Genomic DNA, 20,488 nt, shown 5'->3' on the forward strand with positions numbered 1-20,488 from the left:
AGGTAGCGAAGGTCTGAACAACCATTGTCAGGGCCACTCTGAAGCTATCAAAATCATTCTGGACTTCGAGTAAGACAGCTTGATGATTACAAAGGAATGTGGGGAAATCATAGGGAAAAGCATAGAGAAATATACTGGACCAGTCGATCCACAGGGCATGCCCCAATGTTCTTGGTTAGTAGTATCTAGTAGCAAAGTTTGGCCATGTTTTGTTTTCAGCGGTTGTGAATAAATCTATGTGAGGAAAACCACACACGCAGAAGATGTTTTGAATGATGCTGTCATGTAGAGCCCATTTGTGATTATCTTGAGGAATCCTGATTAGGGAATCTGCTTGAACATTACATACTCCCAGTGGATGGGTTTCAGTGATTATAAAGTCTCTGGCTAGCAACCAATTCCATACGGATTGTGCTTCCGGTGACAAAGCTGTAGACCTTGGCCCCTCTTGCTTGTTCAGACAGTACATCGTTGTTGTGTTGCCTGTATGAATACGAAGGGACTTCGTCTTGAAGAACGGTTGGAAAGACTTCAATGCCAAATGAACAGCTCATAGTTCAAAGAGGCTGGCGTCAGTAATTTCCTTCAAGGGCCACTTTCCCTGAATTTGTAGGTGATCCATGTGCACTCCCCAACCTAACAGAGGCATGTGTCACTATTGTCTGAGAGGGAACATCCTGATTAAAAGGCAACCCTTTGAAGGAGATTTTTCAGCTTGCACCATCTGAGGGATTGTCTCTCTTTGAGGAAAAGTGATCTTTTCTTTCCAGTTGCCAGAGTAATGACTCCACTGGTCCTCCAGACATCCTTTTAGTTTTTTAATGTGGAGACTAAAATTTTAAGCCAGAAATATGCAAGAGGCCATCGAGTTTAGGAGAGAGGACACTTTTTCTCACCATTGGATGAGAGGTCTTCATGAGCGATTGACATTCCAGACCTATAGATAACAGTCTCTCCTCTAAAGAATACACTTTTGCTTTTAAGGTGTGGATCGTTACACCTAAATAATGCAGAGATTGGACTAGTGACGAAGTCTATTTCTGGTGACTGACATGAAGACCTAGTCGATTGAGAGTAAAGACAGTTATTCAATAACAAAGCTGTGCTTGTTGTTGTGATGACACCTTGATAAGCCAGTAGTCTTGGTTTGAATAAAGGAATAGTCTGACTTTCCATGCATTCGGATTACTGCCATGCACTTCGAGAAAGTTCTGGGGCTGATGTGAGGCCAGAAGGAAGAACTTTGTACTGATAGCGATCGTGGCCTACTACAAATCTCAAGAATTTGCAATGTTTTCTGGCTACTGGAATGTGAAAGTACGAATCCTGAAAATCTATGGAACAGAGACAGTTTCCTTGATGGATTTGAGAATACATTTGATGTAATGCTAGCATTCTGAACTTTTCTTTCTATATCCATTTGTTTGCAACATTCAGATCTAGTATGGGTCTGAATTTGATTTTGGGCCTTCACCAAAAAGTAACAGAAATAAATACCTGTTCCCTGTTAGTGGAAAGAAATGACCTCCACCACACGCTTCTGCAGAAGGATTTTCAATTCTGATCTCAGCATTTGCAGATGTTGATTGGATGATAATTTAGTAGAATATTTGGAGGATCTTAGCCAATAACCATTCAGTAAACTATTCAGAACCCAGGCCTGGTTTGTGATGTATTTCCACTCTGTTAGATATTTTGGAATACTCCACCCCCGCCCAACCCATCAGCCACACCCTCCCTCACACCCCGCCCTCCTCCTTCACCCCCCCTCCCTAAAAGAGTGGGTAACTGAATAAGAGGAAGCAGGGGCTTTCCTGCTTGAGTGGATTAGTGGCCACTTCTTTGCTTAGGTTAACAACTTTGGTGCTGTTGGAAAGGACTTGCTGCTACTGTTGGTGGTGTCCTTGCAACCATTGAGGGGCTTGAACCCTCTGTGGATAGAAACACCTATTGTAAAGTTTGTAAGGGAACCTATTTTGCTCCCTGCATTTTTCCAGAGCAGCCACCATCAAGGCCTCCATCTTGGTCTTGTTTGAGTTATTTTGTCATCCGTATGACTCCCAAACCGAGGGTTACTGGAGAAAGGGAAGCTAAGTATTATTGTTGCTTGAGCACTTGCAAAATATAACAAAGAATGTCACCTGAGGACCTAATCAACAGAGGTGAGACCATCCGATGGCCTCATTCGCAATTTCGAGGGTCATCTCGGCGGTACCTGGGAGATCTTTAAATAAATTGCTGCAGGGAGTCCCATAAGGCTCTGTCATATCTGCCTAGCAGATGCACTTTCTGCTTTCATGGTTGTGGCAGTTGTGCCATATACCTTGCATCCCACTGAATCCAGTTTCTTACTCTCAATATCTGGAGGAACTGTGGATGAAGGAGTAGTAGAATGTACTTTCTCTGCAGCCAAAATAAGAACTGAATCAGGAGGAGGATCTGATCGCAGGAATAATGGATCTTGCTCTGCAGGCTTATATTTCTTCTGAAGCCCCGACGGAGCTGCTTCGGCTGCAGCTGACAAAAGGGACAGTTCCATGGCTGGTCTAATATACCCGAAACTAGGTACGGGAGGGATCTTGATGCCGCAAGTTGGTGAACAGTTTAAAAAAAATAATTGATGTCGTCGTTGATGGAGCAGGTAATGATATGTTCAGTTTTATAGTCCCTTGTACAAACACCTCTTGTAAGGTGCGGATGTCATCAACTGGCGAGACCCTTGGCTGGGTAGAATCCATCAGTGCCTGCGAGTATCTTCCAGTACTGGAGGAAGAGGTGGAATAAGATGACCTCAGTCTTGACTGTGACCTAGGACGATAACGATGAGCGTGCCAAGAGGAGCATCTTGAAGAGGAGTGCTGAGAAGGATGACAATGTCTCAAAGGCACTTGTACTTTCAATCTATGTTGCGATCTGGACTGAGGAGACTATCTCCACTGGAAAGCAGGAGGCTCGCCATAGAAGGAGCTTCCAAAGGTGGAATAGGTACTGAAGGAGCCGGCAGACGTGGAGAAGAATCTGGAGGAAGGACAGGCGACCATGGTGAGTACACCCTGAAATATTCAGAATCAGAGGTTGATGGTAACCTTGGTGTCGGCCTTCTGACCCTTTCCATAGGTCTGGAATGGCTAGACGTAAACAAATCTTTTCCCTGCCCCTCAGGGTGTACCTGGAAAAGATCCTGCAGTGTTGAAACCTGTCAGGGATGTGGCTGTCAGGAAGGCAGATGATATTTACATTATGAGGATCTGATTTAGTCTTTTTTCTGGGCAGGCAGAGCATTTGCCAAATAAAGATGCTATTTTATTTGACTTAAAAAATTATTTTCCTGTCGGAACAGTACAGAAAAACACTGGAACTGTTGGAATCTGTAGATTAAAGGTGTTGAGAAAAGTTTCTGAGAGACATTTTTGAAGAAAGAAAAAAATGATGAGCTCAGTGCTCCAAGATCCTGTCAACAGGATCTGGAAAAACAACTGAGCTAAATGCTACCTGCTGAGCGTGATGGGTTATTGGTGGCATGTGAGCTCTTAAAGGCAGACTCTCTTTTCATATCTGCAGAGTTGCCTATACATCTACATTGTCATCTTCTTTCTGCACCATTTTCCTTTAAAAAAAGGTTTGAGAATCAGCTTTGTAAGGACAAATACTGCAATTCCAACCAATGTGTCCAGATTTTTTAAATTACATATTAACTCTTTTTAAATGCAAATGAAAGCAAATGGCCAATACAGTCTTATGTATAGGCTGCAAAATGTTTAATAGTTCAAGTGCTAATCCTGGCCTTGCTAAAGAAAGGCTAACGTCTACATTTAAGAACAAATATTGTAAAGAAGCGCTCCAGGATCACCGCATGTGGGCAGGATGATTCAGTGCTTATGATTATCAATGAAGATCCCCTGAGAGAGAATGTTGATTACGTTTATCTAAATTAACTTTGGGCATAAATCTTACCTATCAAGTACTCAATACCCAAACCGTGCTTATTTTGGACATATCCAGTGATTAAGGAAACACATTAATGATCAAAAAAATGCGGGAGCTGAAATTAGTAGAAAATATTTTTCTAGTGGATTTAAAATGAAAAGTTGATACAGTGGTATACTACTACAACATTACATACAACAGAATCAACCATTAACTCCAGCTACTTACTGGCCCTCATTTGATGTATGTGCATAAGTTGGGGGTAGGGTCACTTTGGAGAGGTGGCGTTAAGTACTGGCTCCAAGGCAAATAACACTTTTAACCGATGAATGTGCTGGTAGGGTTAGTATTCATTAATTTATTAACCTTCTCCTGTGCAACAGCATTCCTACTTTTTGTTAAGTGCCAGTTCTCTGAACAGACGTTGTGCAGAGAAACAATTAGGCAGTCAGTAACAAACTGCATTCTGAGGACTCTCATTAGCTGTCCTTATAAACAGTCAAATATCCGTGCTAGCTGTGACTCATACAAAACAACACTACACGCTGCATTGTTAATAACAGCATTAGCAAATTTTCATAATTAATGCGGGACACCTAAACTGAGCTGCAGTGTAGATACTTGTCTCACTGAAAATGGTTTGCGGATAAAATCACATATAAAAGTTGAGGAGGGATGAAATCCAGTGCATAAATACATGTATTATAGAGTCAAACAGCTTTACTCAGAATCTCAGTTACAATGGCAAGTACACTAGATGTCTCAAATTCATTTTGTTAAGTATAATAACTTGCCATTTGTGGTATCCTGGGAAGCAAAGCTGTATGACTTGAAGCAGAAACAGTGTCAATATCAATCTAGTGGGGGCATGTCCCATTTTAGTCAACATACTGAACTATGAATGGGGCCTGGAAAAGAAATATATTTAACAACTGCATATATATATCAACTAACATTTAAACTATACCTTCTTCATTGACAGTTGGCTAAAGACAGTGTAGTACTTATGTAAGCGCAATTTTCTGAGCCATTCTAAAATCTCTTGTTGTTCCTGGGTCTGAGGACTCTGCAGATTTGAAGACATCAGTAAAGGGGAAGAGGTATCCACCGGAGAGCGGTATGGTACAGATGAGCTTCCTGAATGGGAATAAGGAGAGACTTGGACTCCAGGAGTGTTATGATGTGGTGTGTTGCTTTGGGAAGACTGAATACTTGCCACACCACAAATAGGTCTAGAAATGAAAAAAGAACACCAATAAATGTTCATTTTAAAGATAGCTATAATTATGCATGGCACATGTTTCAATATGTAATAACCTCTTTCCAAAAATTATTGAAGAATTCCACATGTGACTGCTTCTTTATTTAATACTGTACTTTGAGAACCAAATATGCATTCAGGCAATTATTCTATCTCTCCTTTGCTTGACATAACATACCTTGTTATCTCCCTCCTCTTGCTCATTTTATTACAAAGACACACAAGATTATTTTACAGGGGTTTCATCTTCACAGGTAGCCAGCAATACGTTTGCTTGCCAGGGTTCTGGCATTCAATGATTTATGCATAAGAACAGCATCACAGATTCCAGTCTTTTGGGACAAATGAGTTTTTGATTGCATGTCACATTCTACACAAAGCATGTCACACAAACGTTCAGCACAGTTATGCAGCATATGTATGATCTCTTCACAAACTTGAATACAATATGTGAATATGATGGGTTTGTTTTTCTCCCACAGTCCTGTAAGGTCAAACTTTGTGGAATGGGATATTCTCAACTTAATTTTGTGATAATGGAATAAAAAATATGGTTACTTTTTTGTATCAGTGCTCCTTTGCGCTGACAGGTTGTGTCATGCAGCACTGTGGTTACTCCACCGCTGCGCACTGATATTGGTTTCTTTCCTTCTGTGCTTTCCGTAGTGAAGCCAGAGCTACTCTTCTGTTTTTTTGTCAGTTTTCTTACGATGTTGAATGATTATACAGTGTGCTATAGAACTATGTTCACACAGTAAAAAAAGTTTTCAAGCCATGCTGCGACTCCAGGAAGCAGATGTGTGTCACAGACATGCACAAGGTGTCTTTGGCGTCTTGGCTCGGGCACGACTTGTGATAAGTACGCCCACATGCACCTGAAGGTGATCAAACACCAGGAGGTGAAGTTGTATGTTGACGAACAAAAGACGTTGCAGCCTTCATGTAGGTAACACTCATGCTCCAAGTCACGGGCCTGGATGAATAACAAAGGGACGCAGCAGTAAAAATGTCACCAGCACCAGAAGATAATCCGGTGCTGATGCCAATGTTGAACCCTGACCCATTTCAGCTTGAGCCTGATCAATGTCACTCTACGAAATGACAAATGTGCCGTCATGCAACCTGACTTTAAGCAAGTGCCTCTACCACATTACATCTACAGCAAAGGCTTAATAATTTTCTTGGTTTTGACCATGTTCCTATACCAGAGCAGGGTACACCGTAATATGATGATGATGAAGGTGATGGGGATGGCTTGCGTCCTACTCATGCTGATGATGCCTTATACATTGATTTAACATAATGCCAATGGAATTTCTATCTCACATGAAACAGAGCTTGACTCGCCACTTTGGCCGCCAATGGCAGGTGGAGGTTCGGTGGGCAGGGGGCAGCTGAGGCACTAGAACTGCATCTACCCTCCAATGAGATAAAAATAAATGTCCCAACAGAAATTTTGCAGCCTGGGCTGGTAACTTCTGAGCCCTTACTTACTTTTGTCTTCAAAGATACTTTCATGGCTCCTTGGTTAACAGCTTGTTCTTTCCTGCTTGTGAATAGACAGGTGGCCAGATGTCACGGGCTGGTACCTGGTGACCACGGTTTTCTCATCAAGAAACCCTACCCCCAGAGAGACAGTGTACATGCTTTGACTACTAATGGGAACGCAAACATTTCTTTAGGAACCACATATTTTCTTCAGCAAGTCTAATATTTTTTTCTGTTAATGCTGTTTGTCTGGTGGCCCACTAAGCACATACCCTATGAGACATGCAAGTGAGATCTTACCATCTATCCCAGAAGACCTCATGGCCTCCTTGGCCCTGATGAAACATGATTGACAGGACATTGCCAAGTATGGTATTCGCACAGGTCTTGATACTATGGATTGCCTTGGTATGGCAGTTGGTACCAGTGTCGTCTTACATAGACACGCAAGGATGCGATTTACAGGATTCTCCAGTGATGCACAGGCCTCCCTAAGGGTTATGCTATTGATGGGTCAGGCCTCTTCAGAGAGAAGGCAGACTTACTGTTGGAAAGTTTTAAAGACAGCAGAGCTACAATGTGCTCCTTGGTGCTGCTGACGCCTGTCAAACAGTTTCTGCATACATTCTGAAACTTTAGAGACTGCACCAGAGGGCTGGTGTAAAGACAGAGGCAGTCCTCCCAACCAGTGATACAGCAGACTCCCCAGTCCTTTAGAGGTGGTGGAAGTGGGTCTGCCAGGCAGCTTGAGGGCCGGGAGGGGCACCAGTCTTTCAATTTCTCTTCCACCTCTACAATGGCCAACAAATCACTTTAGCTGGCCCTAATAATACATGCCCAGTGAGTAAGGAACAGGATGGAATGGTTTCTTACCTGTAACTCCAGTTCTCTCGTAGGGGTATTTCCATGATAGTCATAAGCATTGAATAGTTCCGCGCGCCTGCGGGGACCCCGGAGCACTGATGTGAATTATATTCTTAAGTGCAAACACCAGCCGTTTAAAGAAAAGGTCTGTCAAAAAACACTTAAGAATAACATTGTGCAGCCTATGTGAATAGCTACACAGGCCAAATTGTTGAAAAGAAAATCAATAGTAGTGTAAATTCATGTTCAAACACCTATTTATTCTAGAAATGTAATAACAAATACATTCTCATACTTTATTTACACCTCTGATGAGAATAAAACAATGCAGGGCAGTGTAGCCCATAGGCTGCCATTATACAGAATGTAAATAGAGCTGTGCCTTTAAGAAAAGCAAAGTCTTCCTGTTTCCCATCATGCACAGCAAAAGGCAGTTGCCTCAGTTCTTTTTTGGAGGCTATTACCTGACATGAAGAAAAAACAAAACATTTGTTGGAGTACCCACCTCCATAATATTCATGTTCTATGTCAACTCCACCGGGGAGGAGGGAGGGTTGCTTATGACTATCATGGAAATACCCCTACGAGAGAACTGGAGTTACAGGTAAGAAACCATTCCTTCTCTCGTAGGGGATTTCCATGTATAGTCATAAGCATTGAATAGAGTAGCAAGCCCATCCCCATAACCGCGGTGGAGTCGACATAAGAATACTGAGAAAAACATGAATCATGCAAACAAATTCTTGAGTAAAGCCTGTCCAACCTGAGCATCTGCCCTAGCGTCTGTATCAAGGCAGTAATGCTTAGTAAAGGTATGGACCGACCTCCAAGTGGCAGCCTTGCATATTTCTGCCAAAGGGACATTTCTCATCAAGGCTACAGTAGCTGCTTTCCCTCTGGTCGAGTGGGCTTTTGGTCTACCACCAAGGGATTTGTTTGCTAACTGATAACATAACATTATACATGAAACAATCCACCTGGATAAAGATTGTTTAGATGTGCCCAAACCTGTTCTGATTGGGCCATAGTTAATAAAAAGCTGTTGTGATTTTCGTAAGCTTTTTGTCCTGTCCAAGTAAAATTTCAATACTCTCTTTACATCCAGAGAGTGCAGAGTTCTCTCAGCAGGAGTAGCTGGATTCTGAAAGAAAGTCGGTAATGAAATTGTTTGGTTCACATGGAAGTTGGAGACTACCTTAGGTAGAAATTTTGGATGAGTTCTCATTACCACTTTTGCAGAATGAAAAACCGTGTAGGGTTCCTGAGCGCAAAGGGCCTTGATTTCGCTGACCCTACGCGCTGAAGTGATTGCCACCAGAAAAGCAGCTTTCCATGTGAGATGCTGCAGCGATGCCTTGTGTATCGGCTCGAATGGCGGCAGCATCAGACGTGATAAGACAACGTTCAGTTCCCATGGAGGAGAAGGCTTTCTAATGGGAGGAAAAACCTTTTTTAAACCTTCTAGGAAATCCTTAATAATCGGAATCCGAAAAAAGGAAGTTTGTGAAGGACTCTTTCTGTATGCTGTTATCGCCGCCAAGTGAACTTTTATTGACGACAGTTGTAAGCCCGATTTTGCCAAACTTAACAAGTATGGTAAGATAGATTGTTCTCCACAAGAAACCGGGTCAATGTTGTTGTGTAAACACCAAATGCAGAATCTCTTCCACTTGCTTGCATAGGCTGATCGTGTGGAAGGGCGTTTTGCTTCCCTCAGAATTTCCATACAGTCCTGAGGTAAGTTCAAATGTCCATATTGCACTAGCTCAGGAGCCATGCTGCCAAACTCAACGATGAGGGGTTGGGATGAGATATCTGCCCTCTGAACTTCGTGAGAAGGTCCGGGCGATATGGTAGCCTGATGTGTGGTTTGAGTGACCGGTGAAGAAGGTCTGGGAACCACCACTGGCGTGGCCACTCCGGAGCAATTAGGATCATTTTGGTCTGAGCATTGGACAGCTTCTGGAGAACTGCCGGAATCAGGGGAAGCGGTGGAAAGGCGTAAAGAAATGCCCCTGACCAGCTTATCCATAGGGCATTCCCCAGTGTCCCTGGATGGTAATATCTGGAGGCGAAGTTTTGGCATTTTTTGTTTTCTGGGGTTGCGAATAGGTCTGTAGAAGGGGTACCCCAGAGTGCGAAAATGGAATGAACGACGTCGTCGTGTAGTACCCATTCGTGGTTCTCGCTTATTACCTGACTGAGGGCATCCGCTTGAACATTCTGGATGCCGGGCAGGTGAGTTGCCACTAGCGACAGGTTCCTGGCTAGAAGCCAATGCCAGATTGTCTGGGCCTCTCTGGATAAAATTCTGGACCTGGTGCCTCCTTGTTTGTTCACGTAGTACATAGTGGCCACGTTGTCTGTCTGAAGAAGGAGAGTTTCCGTTCTCAGAGAGGGAAGGAAGGCTTTGAGCGCAAGGTGGACTGCGCGAAGTTCCAGCAGGTTGATGTGATAGAGACTCTCTTTCTGGGACCACTCGCCTTGGACTCGAAGATGTTCCATGTGCGCCCCCCATCCGAGCAGTGACGCATCTGTTACGATGGTTTGAGATGGAGGTCGTTGTTGGAACGGAATCCCCACCAAGAGATTGCTGGGCAAACACCACCACTTGAGGGATTGTTGGGTGTGAGGAGACAGCAGGACTTTGTTCTCCCAATCGTCCCTCAGTTGACACCACTGATCCTCTAGATTTTCCTGCAATGGTCTCATATGGAGACGAGCATTGGGAACCAGATGGATACAAGACGCCATCGAGCCCAGTAGAGAAGCTATTATTCTTGCAGTGGCTTGAGGTCTTTCCTGCAGTTGTTTGCACTTTTGGAGAATCGATAACCGTCGTTCCTCCGAAGGAAACACCTTTCCTAGCTTGGTATCTACAATGGCCCCTAAGTAATGCAACCTCTGAACAGGTGTTGCTGTTGATTTCAGAAGATTGACTTGAAGACCAAGTTTTTGTAGCAGTTGTAGAGTCCATTTGAAATGCTGCTGTGCCTCGAGATAGCTTGAGGCCTTTATGAGCCAATCGTCTAGATAGGGATAGACGAATATTCGCTGTTTCCTCAAGTGGGTGGCTACTACCGCCATGCATTTGGAAAAAGTCCTTGGCGCTGATTTTAGGCCGAACGGTAGAACTGCAAATTGGTAATGGCGTTTTCCGACAGTGAACCTTAGGAATTTTCGATGTTTCTTGGCTACTGGGATATGGAAGTAAGCGTCGCAAAGATCTATCGCACATAGCCAGTCGCCCTGACGTAAATGTGGGTAAATTTGGTGTAAGGCTAACATCCTGAATTTTTCTTTGCGAATCCATTTGTTTGCTGTCCTCAGATCTAAGATGGGACGAAACTCTTGTTTGTCTTTTTTCTGTACAAGGAAATATCTCGAATAAATCCCCTTCCCATGTTGGCTGATGGGAACGGGTTCTATGGCTCTTTTTTGCAATAGGATATTGACCTCTAACTGCAGAGCTTCGAGATGGTGGTTGGCTGTTTTGGGTGGAACAGATGGTGGAGAACTGGTGAATCTGAGAGCGTAACCATGTCTCACAATATTCAATACCCAGGCGTCTGTTGTGATGCGTAGCCACTCGTCTAGATGATTTGAGATACTTCCCCCTACCGGAGTGGGTAACGGAGGAGGGGGAAGCAAAGATTCAGGGCCTAGACGTGGGAGTTTGTCGAGGTGTCTGGGTCTGAGGTGTTGAACGACCCCTTGTCGACTTTCTGGAGAAGCCCCTCTGATGCTGCTGCTGCTGCTGTTGCTGAGGGCGTGAAGACGACCAATGTGGAGCCTGATACCTGTGGGTGAACAGTCTTCTTTGATATGGGCGGAATCCCTTTCGCTGTTCTTTAGGTCGCTCTATGCCTACCGCTTTTAAGGTATCCAGCTCCGACTTCATTCTGGCCATCTCATCATCGGCATGAGAGCCGAATAAAGTGGAGCCTGAGAAAGGCAGGTTCTGTATCCTCTGCTGTGCTTCGGGTTTAAGCGATGTAAGCCGCAGCCATGCATGTCTCCTGAGCGCTATACCATGAGCATAGTTATGTGCGGATAGAGTTGAAGCATCTGCCGCAGCACTTATGATCTGGTTAGAAACCATTGCTCCCTCGCTCACGACCTCTAGGAAATCTTCCCTTTTGTCCCTAGGGAGATGCTCTGAGAACTGTAGTATAGAGTCCCAGAGGGATCGATCATATCTCCCTAATAAAGCAGTGGCACTGGCTGCTTTCATGGTGATAGATGCCGTCGAGCATACTTTTCTTCCTGCAGCATCGATCTTTCTGTTTTCTTTGTCTGGGGGAGCAGAGGAAGACGGTGACGTCGAATGCGATTTCTTCGCTGCCACTATAACTACCGAGTCTGGTACTGGGTCCGACCTCAAGAATAGAGGATCTTGCTCTGGTGGACGGTACTTTTTAATGAGTCTGGAAGGAGCAGACTTTGTTGTAGCCGGCGTGAGAAAAATGTCCATTGCCGGTTCAATAAGACCCGGAACCAGTGGAAGTAAAGGTCGTGAAGATGTCCTTTGATGCAAGGTCTCAAAGATTACTGATGTCGATTGGGCTGGAGCTGCTAGCGGGATATTCAGCTTGGTTGCCCCTCTCACTAAGACCTCCTGAAATGTGTTGACATCATCTATGGGAGACACTCTTGGGGATGGTGAGTCTGATAAGGTTGGAGAGTAGTCTCGTGTGGATGATGAAGAATGTCCATGGTGTGATTGACGGCGGTGCCTTGAGGTAGATGTACGTCTCGAGGAATAACCAGAACGCCCTGCAGATCGCGTTGGAGTCCTCGGAACAGGTTCTGGAGGAGGCGCCGGAAGAGGAGCCGTAGGTGTTACCGGCGTCTGTGGTAAAGGCGACTGCCTTTGTGAGAGCTGTGGTGATGCTGGAAGTAGGATAAGCGAGGCCGAGGATTCTGAGGTTGTATAAACCCTTCTAGGCCTCTTAGATGGTCTTCTCGACGTCGAACTGCGGTGACGCCGAGTGCCTCTAGACGTCGACTCGTCTCGCCGCTGAGAACCTCTCGACGACGAACCTCGACGTCGGTGCAGTGACGGTGAACGCCTCCGACGGCGAACACTCTCTCTCGACGGCGATCTCCCTCGCCGTGTCGACGGCGAGCCCGACTCGGATCTCCTTGACGTGGACTGTGTTCGCCGTGTCGACGGCGACCCAGATCTTCTCGACGTCGGGTGTCTTCGCCGCCTCGACGGCGAAATAGCTGTCGACAGCGAACGATGTCGTTTTCTCGCCGGCGAAGCACTCCTCGACGGCGAACATGTTGGCGCCGTCCCCTGCTTCGACGTCGACGCTCTCGACGTCGTCGGAGATCTATGTCGTTTTTCAGCAGGTCTGGAAGGAGTCATGGAGGAAACAGGTTGAGCCCTGGTAGAAGTCTGACCTTCTCCTCGCTCTGTAGTGGAATGGCCACTTTTTCTCCTGTCCTCTTTCACCTGGAGTCGGATCTTCTCTCTGTCACGAAGGGTTCTTCTAGAGAAGGTTTTACAGATGTCACACGACTCCGGTTTGTGGCTGGATGGAAGACAAATTATACAGACCGTATGTGGATCTGTTTTAGCCTTCTTTCTTCCACAAGAAGGACATTTATCAAAAAGCGAAGGCATTTCTAACTAGAAAAACCTCAAAATTCTGTCAGAATTTAACAGAAATCAGTAGAAAATGATCACTCAAAGGTAAAAACGTCGAGTGAAAATGAAATTCAGAAGATATTTCAATGAATTTCTGTCACAAAAGCTTTTGTGAGGTAGAGCTCAATGCTTCAGGGTCCTGTCAGCAGGAGCCGGAAAAAAGAACTGAGGCAACTGCCTTTTGCTGTGCATGATGGGAAACAGGAAGACTTTGCTTTTCTTAAAGGCACAGCTCTATTTACATTCTGTATAATGGCAGCCTATGGGCTACACTGCCCTGCATTGTTTTATTCTCATCAGAGGTGTAAATAAAGTATGAGAATGTATTTGTTATTACATTTCTAGAATAAATAGGTGTTTGAACATGAATTTACACTACTATTGATTTTCTTTTCAACAATTTGGCCTGTGTAGCTATTCACATAGGCTGCACAATGTTATTCTTAAGTGTTTTTTGACAGACCTTTTCTTTAAACGGCTGGTGTTTGCACTTAAGAATATAATTCACATCAGTGCTCCGGGGTCCCCGCAGGCGCGCGGAACTATTCAATGCTTATGACTATACATGGAAATCCCCTACGAGAGAATCATCATTTCTTTCCAGGTTGATATTCCACGACAAAATGAGGTAAATTACAGATTGCTCAGAATGGTTATTTTCAACCTTTTTTATTACGCCCCTTCCTCCATAATACTCCCATACCAGAACAAATTTCAGAATAACTACCTGTCCATTCTGTTAGACGAGATGTAGCTTCTTCTCTCCAAGGATGACATGTAAACAATGCTGTACTATGAAAGAAGAGGGGTTTGTTACTCTACTTCCTCATCCCGAAAAACAACAGGGACCTCAGTCCTATTCTGCAACTTTGACCCCTGAATGTCTTCCTGCAGAAGAGCAAAATCAAAATGCTCATGTTGACCCAGATCCTCTCTGCCCTGGCCATAGGTGGGAGAATGGTGTCCTTGGAACTGCAGGATACATAATGATATACCAGTCCTGCAGTCCCAGAGACGTTATCCATAGTTCAAGGTAGGACAGGAGCACTTTCAAAATGCTGTGCTCCCCTTCAACCTCACCAGCGCCCCTTAGTTGTTCATGAAAGTGATGTTGGTGGTTGCTGCTAATCTTCATAAGTTTGGGATACCAGCACTCCTGTACCTCAATGATTGGCTGTTAAAAGCAGGCTTGCCACAGTCAGTCATACCTCAATATCATTTGGCTTTCCTATCAATGAGCTGAAGTTTCACATGGTTCCTTCTCAAAGGCTTCTATTCACTCAGGTGAGCCTGAACACTGAAGATGACAGAATTCTCTTCAGCACAACTTTTCAGTCTAGGTCCTGGATTACCCTGAAAACAACTCTGAGGCTTTCTGGCCTCTTAGCTTTAAGCATCCTCGTAGTCAAGTATGCCAGGTGGCACAAGTGTACAATGCAATGAAACTAAGTATGATTGGGCCCAGCATCAAAGCAATCTGTCTGACACCATCTAGGTCTCAGAGGAGACTGCTCAAAATCCACAATGGTGGCTGCTCGAACAAAATTGGGCCAGCAGTAGGTACCTATCGGTTCACCTCCCAGACGCGACTGATGGTGATGACAGATGCATCCCCGCACTGGATAAGTCATCTGGGGAAGATGGAGGTCAAATAAATCTGGTCTCCAGGCAGGACCGGCTACACACGAAACGGTTGGAGTTGAAGGCCATTTGTCTGGCTCTGAAGGCCTCTCTGATGTCATCCATTACCGGTGGAGAGTGTGGTTTCCCACTGGCCATGGCGTACTGCAACAAGCAGGCTGGAGTGGGGTCCTGTGACAGGAGGCTCTGAGCCAGGGCATCAACTTGACTGTGCGCCACCTACCATGGTCCCTAAATGCCACAGCAGATAAACTGATAAGGTGATTACAATTGGTGTCTGCATCCAGCGATGGAGCAAAGTGTCTTACAATGTTGATGAGAATCTGGAGTAGATCATTTTACCACCATCGAGAATGTATAGTGTAGTATGGAGTTTCTGCAAGAACACTTATTATGAGATGTATTCTGGCTGGAGAAGGAACACACGACTTCTGTATGCCTTGGTGCCTCTACCTTTCCTGCATAGTGTGCCTATATGACCCCACCTATCATCACACGGAAGCAGTGCTATGAAAATGTTTACAGATCCGGTCTGTCATCTGAGAGTATTATAAGGTGAGAAATCCACAATCAGATAAATTATCTCCAGAACGAAAGTTGCCGAATGTAAGTATCATATCTGCATTTATCATGATGGACTCCGTAATGAACTCGAGATTTCAATGCAAAAAACATTCTACCAAAGAAGCACAGAAAACACAATTCTTGCGAAAGCAGAAGTTTGTGTAGGGAGAATGGGGGAAAAAAAATAATTGAGCAGAGTTTAGCAGGCGAATAAGTGCATGTTCACTACATCCAGGTGCTGTAGGAGACTGTAAAGGCTCTGCAGTGGTGGCTGCTCAACCACAATTAGACCAGCAACAGTCCTCTCCCCGGACCTCCAACCAGAGTTCATGGTAACGATTAATGCATCACTGCTGGGTTGAGGAGGTCATGTGTGAGAGGACTCTGGCCTCTGGCAGAAGCACGCTTTCACATCAACTTGCTTGAGTTGCAAGCAATTTTCTTAGCACTGAAGGCATTCCTCCAGACTACCAACGACCGCAGTTGCCTAGTGGATAATGAATGGCACTTACAATCATAGGTGGCAAACGGTGTCTTCCAGCAATGGGAAGATCGCTGGTTAGATCTATTCACCACCAGAGAGAATGTGCAGTGTACAAACTTTTGCACGTTGGGAGTTCCCAGAGAAGTCCTCCCTAGGAGACACTCTGCGTCTGCACTGGGGCTTTGACTTCCTGTTTGGCTTTGTGCCCCTGCCTATCCTGCACAGCATGATGAAAAAGAACAGCTAAGACTGGGTACAAATCATCCTAGTGGCTCCAGAATGAACAACCAGAATGTGGTATACAAAACTTCTGGCCATGAGAATTTACCCTCCAAGCCATCTGCCTCTTCGGCAGAACAACCTGTCGTAACAACATGGCTGGACCCTGCATGGAGCTTGAGTGGTGACAATTGATGACTTTCAATCTCTCTCCCTAAGTTATTGGTGTTATTCTGGGTGCGAGGTGCCCTTCTACTAAGTCTGTATATGCAGGACGCTGGTATGAGGTTGTTGCTTGCTATGTTCTTGCTAAATTCTTCTAATGTATCTTTCACTGGCCCAGCAAGACTTTACTGTGGCCACATTTCAAGATTATTTGCTGGCCCCTTCAGACTTCTTACAATTACCAGATTAACCGGCTAACTTTAAGTCAGCTGTTGTGATGCATTTTTTGAAGGGACTGACTCATATACCACCAACACTTTTTGTGATGCCACACTGGGACTTTAACTTGGTCCTCACTTTTCCCATGTGCATGATGCTATTCAAATCCATGCACAGTTGCTACATAAGTCTCTTCATCATCAAGACACTGTTCCTTGTCGTAATCACATCTGGTAGATGAATGAGCAAACTCCGGGCACTGTTTGTGCAACAACCATACACTTTACTAGCAAAGCTACCTTGTTCAGAAAGAATAAAGATGGTTAACCCCTTTCACACCGAGCAATCTATTACTCTGCTTGCCTTCTGTGCTCAACCTCACCCCTCTAAGGAGGGGAAAAATCTACATTGACTTGATCCACAGAGGGCTCTTAGCTTTTACATCGACTGAACCAGAGAACAGAGGCAAGACAACCACCTTTTTTGTTAGCTTCTCTGGAGCAAAAAAGGGAAAGGCTATACAGAAAAGTACCATCTTATGATGGAATGGATTGTTCTATGCATGAATATCTGCTATTGGCTAGCTATGAAGCACCCTACAGAAAGGTTACATGCTCATTCCACCACAGTAAACACTGCTACCATTGCGCCGGTGTGCCAGTCAATGACATTTTCCAGGCTGCTGCATGGGCGTCTCTCTAAACGTTCACAAAGCAGTACTGTCTGGAAAAACATGACCAGTGGAATGGTCACTTAGCCTGTTGTGTCCTGCAGGACTTCCTGGTCCGAGCCATTCCACAGACCAACCACCTATGGGGTACGGCTTTGGTATCTATTCATAAGGTGAGGAATCTGCAGTTAGAAGTGTCTATCAGAAGAACAAGTTACTTACCTTGAAAACAGTTTTTGTGGTAGAGACTTTCTGTAACTGCAGAATCCTCACCACCTACCCTCCTCCCTGTTCTGTGTCATATAATCCATTAATAAGATCCCATATCTGACACGTCTGCTCACTGCACTTCCGGCTCCGCAACGGAGATCAGAAACAAGCTGACATCAAAGTCTTTACCAAAGGTAAGTAACTTGTTCTTCTTGTTCTCCCTTGAAGGGGATTCACCTGCAGATCTGTTTTTTTCCTGAACAATCTATCACAGTTCTTGGACTGTGCTCCACTTTGATTGAGAGGCAATGCTCAACAGCTCTTGGTGGAGAGTAGATGTACTGAGCACAATAACGCCAATGGACTCATCAGCTGTCATGCAGAGCCTGCCCTAAGAACTCTGGAGCTGGCAATATGGATAAATCAAAGTAGTGTTGGACCGACCAAGCCAAAGCCTCCCCATACAGAACATACTCTGCAATCTGTTCACAAAGGAACCACATCTGTAGCCACTACTTGAAGGAGGAGCATTAACAAGCCACAATTAAAGATAATTTGGATGCAAGAAGACAAGGACTGTGGACGCAGTTCTGTTGTGCATTGTTCAACTGCTGATTAAAGCCTTCAGGTCCCAATATGTTAAAAAAATCCTCTGCAGATTAGCTGTATCCAGAATGACTCCCAGAAACTGAATGCTAACAGAAGGTAGTAGAAAAGACTTGTTTATGGTCAAGCTGAATCTTGTAAAAACCCAAACGCAAGCTACAGCTAGAGGTGTTCTGCTATTCTCTGAGATTAACCCTTGACCATCCAATCACACCTGGTGCCACTATCATAGCAGAAAGACAATCACTTAAACCTGGCTTTTTGGTAAACCCAAGGGCGCTTAATTTGGCCTAAATCAGAATTCTGAACTAGAAATGGGAACTGGCTAGGAGATGGATCTTTTTCTACAACGGATGAAGGTACTGATGTGGCTTGAGACCATGGTGTATTTGAAGACTTTAAAGCAATGTGAAATTGCGACTCCTCTGGACTAGATAGATAATCCAGCTTTGGAAAGAATAGTATACCACTGGTTTAGCTAATAAGAGATCCTTTCCATCTTGGTCATTGGTTTTAGAAGAGAAAAGTTGGCCTAAGGAAAGGAAAGTTGGTCATTGGCACCTATAGCATGTGAATTTCTTTTGGCATGTGAAAGGGGCTCCCTTGTACCATGCCTCACTGTGGATCAGGAGGGCACGGTGTAGGGAGGATTACTGCGGTACAACAGCATACACAAATACTCAGATCATTACAGAGTGACATGCTTGAAGAAAACATCTACACACACACACACACACACTTGAAAATAAACCAAATTTGGTAATCCGGATATTTCCGGGTGCCACTGGCTTTTCTTATATCACTTTCAAGGAAGGTGACTGTGCCGACTGCATATAAATCGCATTTAGATTACAATGCTGAAATGCGTTTTGCATCCACTGAAAAAATAGTGACTGCAATTCAGATGGCTGTCACTAAGGAAAGACCATTGTCCCAGGTAAAGCACATCATTGTCCTAACTCTAGTTCCAGTCTTATAGGCTCTCACAAAGGCTTGCAATCTAAATGCAAAGCCTTACATCCGCAATTGGCTACTTCCTTGACTGCCAATGACTTAGACTATGTATTTGACTCTAAATTGCAAACTGAAGAGTTTCTCCAATATAAACTGGAGTACCACATTCCCAATAACACTATGCCTCTTGATCAGTATAAATATATTATTTACATTGATAGTTCAGGTCAACCAGCTGTAGGTACCGAATTCAATACTCCATGGCTTGTGCAGCTCTTTGTGAAGTAATGAAGGATGGAGAATCCCACCTTCAACAACCCTTTACGCAGTCCCTTAAGGATTGCACTGCACAACTAGGTGAGTTTAAAGCATTGATTCTGGCACTGGAACATACAAGTCCCTAATTCCCGACCCATATAGCGTCTGATTTGTATTATTGTGTCCAATCTTTCAATGAAAATCTGCATTAGTGGCATCTCAATTGATTTAGAGACTCTAAAGGAAACATTGTACAACAAAGTGCTTTGGGGAAAGATGGCAGATCTCAAAAACAAACTGTCATGGGCTCATGTAACACATACACTGTGCCATCAACGTGTTGCAATACATGTTGTAGGGAATTAACTGGCTGATGAAGCAGTAAAATCTGCAGTTGTTACTGCAACTGTAACTGCGATTACTCATTCCTAAACGAGGGTGGATGAAGACCAAATGGCTGCCCTGAAAGCCTCACCTGACGGCACCCCTTTACTAAAAATATATCCAGCAAAACATTCCTACTATTCAAGTGCCCAAAACATTTCTCGGACCAGGGGCCTGATTGTGCCTCCAAAAGCACAGGGATACCATGGGAAACCAGGGTGTAGCTGTGCATTTCCCTTCCCCCATCATCCTGATGGAAATTCAATAGTAGAGTGAAAGAACCAAGCCTTAAAGCAATCCTTAACAGCTAGAGTATTAGGTTCAGTTCGTAGTTGATCCATCACATTTTTGGGGTCAAGAGAGCATTAAATAATCTGAATACAGGATGTTTGGGTGGCCGTACCCCATATGAAATCCTGCTTGGCATCCCAATGTATGTCCCAGATCTTGATGGTCCTGGCGCAGTGGGAGCAAAAACTCATTTGGACATAAATGAACGTCTCACTGTCTTACAGGAACTTCAGGACTTCCAAGATGAGCATTCTACTACACATGCCACTGCTGTAGGAATGAGTGATCCAGCAGCACCTACAGGTTGGATTCCTAAAGTTGAGGATCTAGGCTGAGAAAATATGTTAGTGAGAAAAGAAATCAGACCATCAATGCAGTCCATGGAATTCAAGGCACCATAACTATCATCCTGCAACCGTTTGCTGGTTGTAAAGAAAAGTGCTTTGTCTCCATTGATCAAGTGAAGTTGCATCATGTGGCCGATTCTACACAGTACACTTCCTATCCTAACCCTAACTTATCTCAGTACCGTAAGGTAAATGCCTTTTCAAGCATTAATCAATGCTGAAACTATTTCCCCCAGGCTAGGGAGGGCTTTTATTGAATCCAATTACCGCTACAATTACC

General features: G+C 44.3%; 1 protein-coding gene across 2 annotated transcripts in view; it reads right to left on the minus strand.

Annotated features, from left to right (window-relative positions):
* The window catches only part of ZCCHC14 (zinc finger CCHC-type containing 14), a 547,370-nt gene that overhangs the window by 217,279 nt on the left and 309,603 nt on the right, over window positions 1-20,488 (minus strand). For both annotated transcript variants that reach the window (XM_069216334.1, XM_069216333.1), the window contains exon 8: window positions 4,895-5,159. In XM_069216334.1, the coding sequence (XP_069072435.1) occupies window positions 4,895-5,159 (265 nt within the window). The remainder of the gene's footprint in view (window positions 1-4,894; window positions 5,160-20,488) is intronic.

Source organism: Pleurodeles waltl, chromosome 12, assembly GCF_031143425.1.
Source record: "Pleurodeles waltl isolate 20211129_DDA chromosome 12, aPleWal1.hap1.20221129, whole genome shotgun sequence".
In the NCBI taxonomy this organism is placed as follows: domain Eukaryota; kingdom Metazoa; phylum Chordata; class Amphibia; order Caudata; family Salamandridae; genus Pleurodeles; species Pleurodeles waltl.